The following is a 9,599-nucleotide window of genomic DNA, read 5'->3' as shown; positions in this document are numbered from 1 at the left end:
GTGGGCACCCGCTTGCTGGACGGACAGACCGTCGCCCGGATGGGTTGCCGCGCCGTCGCCCTGCTCCTCGGCTGCAGCAGCGCGGCGCTTGCCATCCGTGGTGGCCCGGAGGGACCGTGCACAGGGGTGGCTCGGATGGTCATGCACCATTAAAAGATGCATTTAAAACCCGGTGGCTGGGCCCCACTCGTGCCCCACAGCCCGAAGGAGATGCCCGACACGGATGCACTTTGAGCTGAGCTGTTTATTGGGGTAAATCGGGGGGGAGTACAGAGACACCCCCCCCTTAGGTGGGAATGGAGGGGTGCGGAGGACCCCTCCAGCCCCCAGGCTGGGCAGGGGGGCAGAGCCAGGGTATATACAAGCAGGGGCTGGTACCTGCGGGGGGAGGGAGTGATACCCAGGGGGTCGCAGGGCCCCGGGGGCGGGCAGGGATGCCCGGTGCAGAGGGGTCTCCAGGGTGCCGTCACTTCTGCAGCCGTTTGATACGGGCATCTATATTCGCAAAGTTGTCCTCTACGGCAGCCAGGTTTTCTTTCATTGTCTTCTGGACCTGGGGGGGTGTGAGAGGGGAAAGGGGTGAGCAGGGGGGGCAGGACGGGGACCCCACTCCAGCCCAGCGGGTGTTGGTGGGACCCACCTCTGCCAGCAGCACGGTGTTGTCCTTGAGAGCACCCACTATCTCCTGCTGCGCGGTGTCCAAGTGCACAAGGACCTGCCCGAACTGCATGGCTGGGAGGGAGGAGAAAGCTTAGTGCTGGTGGGGGGGGAGCAGCACGACCCCTGCCCCCCCCGAGATGCTCCCAGTGACACCATGCCACTGTCCCCAACATCCCCTCCAGCCCCTCACCTTGCTCCTGCAGGTCTCTGAGGTTCAGCAGCCTCTGCACAACATTGGGCAAGGTGCTGGCCACGCCGTCCCAGCGCTTCATCATCTCGTAGACCTGGTGGATCTGGGGGATGGGCCGGGGCAAGAAGGGGGGGTGAGCACAGTCTGGAGGGGGGGCTCCATATGTCCCCCACCACGCCAGGCTTGCCTTTGGGGGGGCCCTCCCCTCCAGCTCTTACCTTGCTCTGGGTGTCGGCATCTTGCACGGTTGCCTTGTGCTTGGCAATTTCATTCACTTTCCCCAGGACGCTCTGGGGAGGGGGCAGCAGAGGTGAGACCCCAAATCCAGCACTGCCCACCCCCAATTTCATGGCCTTGGCCGCTGCCATCCCATGGCTCTCCCATGGCCTCCTGACACCCACCGTGCAGTTCCCTCCTTCTGACCCCCCCCTCACCTGCAGCCGGGCTTCCACTTGGTCCAGCACAGCCACGTCCAGGACGTTCACTTTGGCCTGCAGGACCTGCACGGTCTCCTGGGGACAGAGAGCAGGGTGAGGGGGGACACGGCAGCACCCACGGGCTGCCCCCCCCAAGTGCTATGAGCACAGAGTGGGGGAAAGGGACCCTGCACGCCCCCAGCCCCTGCCTGACTCACCACGAGGCTGGTGCCCTTCAGCCCCACCAACAGCGGGTTCTGTGGGGAAGGAAACTGCATCAGTGGGGCAGGATGGGGGGGCAGGAGAGTGGCAGGGCAGGCACCCCTGGCCCCTCACCTGGCTGTCGGGCTCGCACCGCACCGTCGCCTCCAGCTGCGCCAGCCGCTTTTCCAGCTCCGTGATCTGGGGGGAGGTGAGGGGGTGAGACGGCAGGACACCCCATTTTGGGGTCAGGTGCAGTGTCTGTCCCCCCCCTCCATGCTCACCTTGGCCGTCTGGGCAAAGTGGTCCTGCTCCGGCTGCCAGTACAGCTCAAAGGTGAGGTCTCTGGTGGGCACCAGGGCTTTGGTGGGGGTCTTCCCCGGTGCCGCCTTGCTGCACTTCACCACCTCCAGCTGCTGCACCAGGCGCCTGGGCAGGGGGCAAAGGTGGGCACGGGGCCCCAGCACCACCCCACGGGGACGCTGCCATCCTCCCCCCGCTCCCCGAGCTGCGACCCCAGAGGTCCCGGGACCCCACTCACTTGGCCAGGGCGCTGTCGGGGTCTGCAAAGTCTATGGCTGCTGCGGGACCCAGCAGTTTCTCCAGGTGGCCGGAGACCAGCTGCTGCTTCAGGCCCTCGATCTGCCTGGACAAAGCCATGGGCATCATCTCCTCCTCCACTGCCGTCTCCTTCACCGTGCTCTGTAGGGGGGAGGAAAGGTGGCTGTGTCACCCCCCCCAGGACAGCCTCCCCACCGGTCCCCAGGGGAGAGGTGATGCTCACCTGGATCTGCTCCACCTCCCTGACCAGCTCCTGCACCTCGTGCTGCAGCCGCTGGTACCGCTGCTGGGGCGTCTCTTTGGCACCAAGACCCTCGCCGAGCTGCAGAGAGAGGAATGGGGGGGGTCAGGCGGGGGCTCAGGGCCTGCCCACGCACCAGGCACCTAGGGCAGGGGGTGGTGGGTAGGATGCTGGTACCCAACTCCCCTCGGTGCCTGCCCATCTTCAAAAAGACCTGCTGGAGGGACGACACAGCAGGACAAGAGCAGCTCAGGAGGCTCCTAAGGGCACCGATGACAACGTCCTCCTCCTCCAAGTGACAGAGGAGCCAACGAGAAGAGGGGCTCCGCTGGAGCTCATCTTCACCAACGAGGAGGGGCTTGTTGGGGATGTGGAGGTCAAAGGCAGCCTGGGCTGCAGGGACCACGAGACGGTGGAGTTCGGGATGCTGAGGGTGGGGAGGAGTTGGGGGGGGGGTCACAGCCCTGGGCTTCAGGAGAGCAGACTCTGGCCTCTTCAAAGGTCTGCTTGGAAGAGTCCCCTGGGATGAGGCAATGGAGGGAAAAGGGGCCCTAGAAAGCTGGTTGGTATTCAGGGATCATCTCCTCCAAGCTCCAGAGCACTCCATCCCAACGGGTGGGCTGTCGGGCAAAAAAGCCAGGAGGCTGTCTGGGTGAACAGGACCTCCCGGCCAAACCCGGACACAGAAAGGAAGGAGGCAGAAGATGGAGCAGGGGCAGGGAACCTGGGAAGAGGAGAGGGACGTTGCCCAAGAAGCCAGGGAGGAGGTTAGGAAAGCCAAAGCCCAGCTGGAACTCAACCTGCCTGGGGATGTCCAAGGCAACAAGAAAGGCTTCTGCGAGCACCCAGGTACCTGAAGGATGGCGAGGGGAAACGGGGGGCCGCTGCTGAACGAGGTGCGGAACCTGGGGACATCCCACACGGGACAGGCTGAGGCACTGAAGGCCACCTTCACCTCTATCTCGACCGGCCCAACCGGCCATCAGGAATCCCCGGTGACAGCGTCCAGGGAAAGGCTGGCACAAGGCAGATGTACGCTTGGTGGAAGAGGATCAGCTCAGGGAACGCTTAAGGAAATGGGACAGACAGAAGTGCATGGGCACAGGTGGGATGCACCAGCGAGGGCTGAGGAATCTGTCTGATGGCATTGCAAGGCCACTCTCAATAATCTGATGGGTCATGGTGACTCGGAGAAGTGCCAGAGGATGGGAGGAATGCCAATGTCACCCCCACCTTCAAGGAGGGCAAGAAGGAGGACCCAGGGAACCATAGGCCGGTCAGCCTCACCTTCTTCCCTGGGAAGGCGATGGAACAGCTACTCCTGGAAACCCTTTCCAGGCACATGAATGACAGAAAAAACATGAAAAGCAAGCAGCATGGCTTCACCAAGGGGAAGTCGTGCTCCACCAACTCGATCAACTTCTCCAATGAAGTGACTGGCCTGGTAGACAAGGAGAGACCAGCAGGTATTGTCTACCAGGACCTCAGGAAAGCCTGCGACACCGTCTCCCGTAAGATCCTCCAAGAGAAGGTGTTGCAGCCTGGGCTGGATGAGCAGGCAGTGAGGTGGATTGAAACTGCCCCAAAAGCAAAGCCCAGCGGGTGATGATCGTCAGCCCAAAGTCTAGTTGGAGGCCAGTAACAACCAGTGTGCCAATGCTGGGTCCGATCCTCTTTAACATCTTCATTAATGATCGGGATGATGGGGCAGGGTGAACCCTCAGCAAGTCTGCAGATGACACCACGCTGGGAGGAGTGGCTGAGACACCAGAGGGTCGCGCTGCCGTCCAGAGGGACCTGGACAGGCTGGAGAGATGGGCCAACAGGAACCTCATGGAGCTCAACAAGGGGAAGTCCTGCTCCTGGGGAGGAACAGCCCCCCGGCACCAGTCTATGCTGGGGGCCACCCAGCTGGAAAGCAGCTCTCTGGAAAAGGCTCCAGGGGTCCCGGTGGACACCAAGCTAAACATGATCCAGCAAGGAAGGCTAATGGTGTCCTGGGCAGCGTTAGGAGTGTTGTGGTCGAGGGAGGTGAGCCTTCCCCTCTTCTCAGCACTGCTGAGGCCACACCTGGACTGCTGTGTCCAGTGCTGGGCTCCCCAGTACAGAAGAGAGAGAGATGGACATACTGGAGAGAGTCCAACAGAGGGCTGCAAAGATGCTGACAGGGCTGGAGCATCTCTCCTATGAGAAAAGGCTGAGAGAGCTGGGACTGTTCAACCTGGACAAGAGAAGGCTCTGGGGGATCTTATCAATACCTGAATGGAGGGTGCCAAAAGGACAGAGCCCAGCTCTTCTCACAAGTTACCCAGAGAGACAGTGGAGTCTCCATCCTTGATATTCAGAAGCCACCTGGACATGGTCCTGGGCAAGGGGGTCTAAGTGGCCCTGCCTGAGCACGGGGGTTGGACCAGATGGTCCAGAGGTCCCTTCCCACCTCCACCCCTCTGTGATTCTGGGTGATTTGTGGCCCTGGGCAGGAACGTCACTGTGGGGCGAGTGGTACGAGGGACCTTGCACTGGGGTGGTTCACATCCTCATGTGCTCTGGACTCACAATTTCATACTCCCCAGACTCGTAGCCCGTTGTCCTGGGCTTGCCGATGCGATCGGAGAAATCTGGAAGAGGAAGAGCAGGGTGTCACCCCAAAATACCCAAGGTGGCTGTGCCCTCCCTGGGGTCAGCTCAGGGTCCCCACAGCCCACCCTTCCCCGAACCCCCCGGCTCACCCACTCCCTTGGTGCCCAGACGCTTGTCCCGGAACTTCTCGTACGCGGCGTTGGGGTTGATGATGAGGTGCTCCACGCTGGTGCTGGTGAGCTCCTCCTGCACACAACGCTCGGCGTCAGGGACGAGGCAGCCACGAGGGTTTGTCGGCAGAGCTGCCGCCTCCCTGCAGCACCGGCAGCCGTCTGGGGCCAGCGCTGGGGAAAGGATGGACAGTAACGGGGGGGAACGAAGGCAGCCCCGTCCTCCCCAGGACAGGGGCACAGCCCCCAGGGACTGACACGCAGGGACTGAACCCAGCAAAGGGTCTGCCGGGGCAGCGAGAGCTGTCCAGGATGTGGCACGTCCCCAGGGCCTGAAGCGCTTTTGGGGAGCCCTGGCGCGCTGCGGATGGACAAGAAGGGGTGAGAGCAGCGGGAGCAGTGCTAGCAGTGTTAGAGGGGGTCATCCGGCTGGGGGGAGGCAGCGGCGAGCGCCCGCGAGCAGAGCGCAGGGTTACGGCGGCCGACGGACGGGCTCTTACCAGCTCCTTGCGTTTCCCAGAGGTGAGAAAGCCAGAGCAAGGTTAGGAGGAGAGGGGCGAGAGAGAGACAAAAATCGCATTAGAAGGTTTGTCCCATGCACGGCCCGCTGTCTCCCACGTCCCTGTGCCGAGGCTGCTGCCGGGCTGGCCCCACGTGAGGGCTCGGGAGCCACGTGGGACGCGAGGGCCACCGGCGCAGAGGCAAGGGCAGCGGCGGGGGCAGCGGCTGCGAGAGCGGTGGCAGCGGTGGGCTCTGGACCCCTCGGCCGGGCACGCCGGGGCAGCCGGGGCTGGGGACAGCCGGGGACGCGCTGGTCGTGGCCACCGTGAGGGGTGCTCAGGGTGCCCAGAGAAAGCGTGGGAGCAGGGGGTGGCCAGAGTCTGGGGGTGATGCAGCTGAGCCCCCGCTCTGATAACCTCCCTCCGGCTCTTCTTTTCCCCCGGGGGGGGAGATGTGGGCAGAGCCTGGGGCAGGACGGGCCCCCATGGAGCAGCCCAATGCCTGGTGGGTCCCCAGGGGTAGAAGGGAGGCATCAGTTGGGGTCTGGGGGGGGGCAAAACCCCAATGCCCGTCCCTGGAGGGGCACGAGCTGTCCCTTGCTTAGCAGCCAGACCCGTGCTGTGCTGGCAGCAGGGATGGGGCCTCAGCGCAGCCCCGCTCGCCTGCCTATGTCCTGCCCGGCCCTGCAGGACCCGTCGTGGGGGGGCCAGGGGGTCACTGGGGGTCCCGAAGGACGAGGAAGGCAGGACGTGCAGTCAGGCAGGGCAGATGCAAAGAAGGCAAGGGAGAGCGGGGGGGTGGTGGGAGCACCACGTCGCACCCTGGGACCCACAGCCGCTGCCGGCTGCCTCCCCTGTGCCCCACGGCGGGGTGACCCACAGCTGGGACCGGGTGACACGGCAACAGGCAGCGGTTACGGGACCCCGTGCACATCTACCGCATGCAAAAATCAACCCCAAACGGCATGCCAAACCAGAAGCAGCGAACGGGCTTACTTGTGCAAACTAGTGTCCAGGCAAGGTGGGGAGCAGGGAGGGGAAGAGCGGTGGGAAAACTCAGGTCAGTTCAGCGCGCGAGAGCCAAGAAACACAACGAAGCTGCGCGAGGGGCTCCCAGGAGAGGAGATGACAGCAATTAAAACCCCGTCAACCCTTCGCCTCCTGCCTGCAGTGAGGCCACACGGGAGGGAAAACACTGGGGGGACTCACTGGTGCGGCACCGCTCTATTCTCGGGCACCATTTCAGCATGACCGAGGCCTGACGGGGGCAACTTGGGGTGGAAACAACCCGTTTCAGTCCGTCTTGCTGCCCTGGCTCTCGCACGGGATCTCTTTACCCCCCTCAGAATTGGGGGGTGGGTGCCCGGCGTGCCCCTGCCCTGCGTGCAGCGCACGGTGCCACGCCAGCCCAAGCGTGGTGGGGCCGTGCCGACCCCGCGTCCCCCACAAAATGCTGGCTGCACCGTGGGGAAAAGCCGGGTCTCGCCTCCGAGGCCCGGTTGCCCCCTCCCCAGCTCGGCCCAACTGGGAGCAAGTGCTGGTGAAGTGGGGGCAGGGGGGGGACGGACTGGGCAGCCATTTGGGCCGTGATCCACGAGCACCCGTCAGCTTTCAGCCTCACCGGCAGAGCCGGGGAGTCACCGTGCAGCCCCGGGTGCACCCCTCGTGCCGTGCCAGCCTTGAGAAGGGGGCCCCCGGTGTCACCCCACGTCAAAACCACCCTGTGGCAGCCCAGATGGGGGTGGCACGTTGCCGGGGTGGGGGGACACATGGACATAGGTGGCAGTGCAAGGACAAGTGCGGGGACAGGAGCTGTTTCCCTGCCGCGGTGCCGGTCCTGACGGCTGCGGGATGGGGGGGCACGGGCACGCTCGCTCGCTCGCCCCCACCCCACGGCACGGGGCCCCGGTGAGGCCTTACCGCCTCGAAGTCGGCCTGGTCATCCTCGGACACGTCGCTGGTCTCGTAGACGTCAGGTTCATTCCTGGCCTGGGGCACAAACGGGCTCCGGTGAAACCCCAGCTCTCCTCAGCTATTTATTATCCATTTATGATCAAATACCCCCAAACAGTTTCTGACACCGCCTCAGCCCACAGACACCCGCAGCAGCTGCCCCCCCCCCCCCCCGCCATAGACTCCACATCCCTTCTGGACACCCCTCATGTCCCCAAACCCCCCCACATACTGCCCCTGTCCCCCTGACACCTCCAAACGCCCTGGGCCCTTACAGGGACCCCGATTCCCACAATCACCCCAAATACCCCCGCTACTCCCAACCCCCCCAGAGATGCCTGTCCGCCCCCCAGACAGCCCGCAGTACCCCCCAGCTCCCCAGTCACCCCACTAACTGCCCCACCTTCTTCAGATCCCCCCCGACACCCCAAATGCCTCCAATCCCCCCCAGGTGCCCCCTCCAACACTTTCCATTCCCCCGACCCCCCCAGTCTCCCCAAATACCCCACTTACTGACCTAGAGCCCCCCCAATCCCCTCAGCCCCCACAGTTGCCCCAGACCCCCCTCAGTTCCTGCAGACCCCCTGATCCCCTCAGACCCCCCGGATCCCCTCAGAACCCCCCCTGAATCTCCTCAGACCCCCCCAATCCCCCTGATCCCCTCATTCTTCTGCAGGCCCCCTGATCCCCTCAGACCCCCTGGATCCCCTCAGAACCCCCCCCGAATCTCCTCAGACCCCCCTAACCCCATCAGCCCCCCCAAATCCCCCTGATCCCCTCATTCTCCCGCAGGCCCCCTGATCCCCTCAGACCCCCAAGGCCCCCCTCGATCTCCTCAGACCCCCTGGATCCCCTCAGAACCCCCCCCCAATCTCCTGAGACCCCCCCTCGATCTCCTCAGACCCCCTGATCCCCTCAGACCCCCCCCCAAATCCCCCTGATCCCCTCATTCTTCTGCAGGCCCCCTGATCCCCCCAGCCCCCCTGGATCCCCTCAGAACCCCCCCAATCTCCTCAGACCTCCCCTCAACCCCCTCAGACCCCCCCCCCCAAATCCCCCTGATCCCCTTATTCTCCCCCAGGCCCCCCCCCCGCCGCCCCCGGTTCCCCCCCGGCCCGGCCCTGCACTCACGATGCCGGGCAGGTCGGCGTATTTGGGGTCGGCCATGGCCGGGGGCCGGTAACGGGGACCGGGGGGGGGGGGGGGGGGGGGCCGGGCCGGTAAGGGGGGGGGGGCTAGTAACGCTGGGCCAGTAACGGGGTGCCGGTAAGCGCGGGGGGGGGCGGCAATGGGGGAGGCGGTAACGGGGGGTCGATAAGGGGGGGGGTCGGTAATGGGGGGGGTTGGTAACGGGGGGGGGGGGGGGGGCGGTAACGGGGGGTCGGTGCCGGGATCCGGGAAGCGCCGAGCAAGGCCGGGGCGGGCGGGGCCGGTCTCGCGAGAGCAGCGCGCGGGTGGGCGGGGCAAGGGAGGGCTGTGGGCGGGGCAAGGGAGGGCGGGTGGGTGGGGCCTGCGCGGGGTTTGGAGGGGGGGGGGGGACACACCGGGCACACACACACACACACGGCGTGGGGGGGGGCATGGGGGGGGCACACACGGGGGGGGAACATGAGTGGGAGACGTTGAGGGGGGGGCTGCACACCGCCGCCCGTGGGAGTGCCCCCGGGGGAGCTTCGCGTGGGTACTCCTGCGTGGGTTTGGGGGTCACGGGGGGGGGGGGGCAGGGGGGAAGGTGCTCCCTGACTGCACGTCCCTGCCCCCGCTTGGACCCCCCTGGGCTGGGCAGGGCGACCAAGGACACGAATGTGCCCGGCCTCAGCGCTGGGGGGGGCGGGGGTATGAGTCAGGACTGCTGGCTTCCCGCGTCGGGGAGGGGAGCTAAGCGGGGCGGGGGGGGGGGGGGGAGGAGGGCCTGGCCCTGCGCCGACCCCCCCACCCCTCCCAGACGGGACAGGGTCGCCACCATCCTGCCCCCCCCCCCCCCGCAATGAATCAGCAATTTGGGGTGACGATTCCCAGAGCCGGGCATCCCCCCCCCCCGCCTCGCCATCTCCATCCACCTTAAGAGCCGCGGGCAGCTCCACCTTAACGCGGGGGGGGGGGGGGGGCGTGTGCTTGCGGGGGGGC

General features: G+C 65.4%; 1 protein-coding gene across 1 annotated transcript; it reads right to left on the bottom strand.

The window, feature by feature from the left end:
• Positions 1-226: 226 nt before the first annotated feature.
• Positions 227-8,677, bottom strand: LOC128151942 (dynactin subunit 2-like). Its single transcript, XM_052809808.1, has 14 exons — positions 8,604-8,677; positions 7,440-7,508; positions 4,999-5,095; positions 4,826-4,887; positions 2,252-2,350; positions 2,009-2,169; positions 1,752-1,896; positions 1,603-1,668; positions 1,485-1,523; positions 1,285-1,362; positions 1,069-1,140; positions 851-953; positions 641-732; positions 227-553 (listed from the first exon to the last, which is right to left on the bottom strand). The coding sequence occupies exons 1-14, from the start codon at positions 8,637-8,639 to the stop codon at positions 467-469; spliced, it is 1,206 nt and encodes a 401-aa protein (XP_052665768.1). The 5' UTR covers positions 8,640-8,677; the 3' UTR covers positions 227-466.
• Between the last annotated feature and the right edge of the window lie 922 nt (positions 8,678-9,599).

Source organism: Harpia harpyja, chromosome 15 (genome assembly GCF_026419915.1).
Source record: "Harpia harpyja isolate bHarHar1 chromosome 15, bHarHar1 primary haplotype, whole genome shotgun sequence".
NCBI classification, from domain to species: domain Eukaryota; kingdom Metazoa; phylum Chordata; class Aves; order Accipitriformes; family Accipitridae; genus Harpia; species Harpia harpyja.
The sequence above is the reverse complement of the archived record's forward strand: the minus strand, read 5'-3'. Positions and strand labels throughout refer to the sequence as shown.

What these genes read in the sequence shown, in the direction of transcription:
- LOC128151942 (XM_052809808.1), bottom strand. Translation starts at nt 8,639, where the DNA reads ATGGCCGACCCCAAATACGCCGACCTGCCCGGCATC. An exon ending in ATGCCGACACCCAGAGCAAG is followed by an intron (nt 954 to 1,068) that starts GTAAGAGCTGGA and finishes CCCATCCCCCAG; the next exon opens with ATCCACCAGGTCTACGAGAT. An exon ending in CAGAGACCTGCAGGAGCAAG is followed by an intron (nt 733 to 850) that starts GTGAGGGGCTGG and finishes CCTCCCTCCCAG; the next exon opens with CCATGCAGTTCGGGCAGGTC.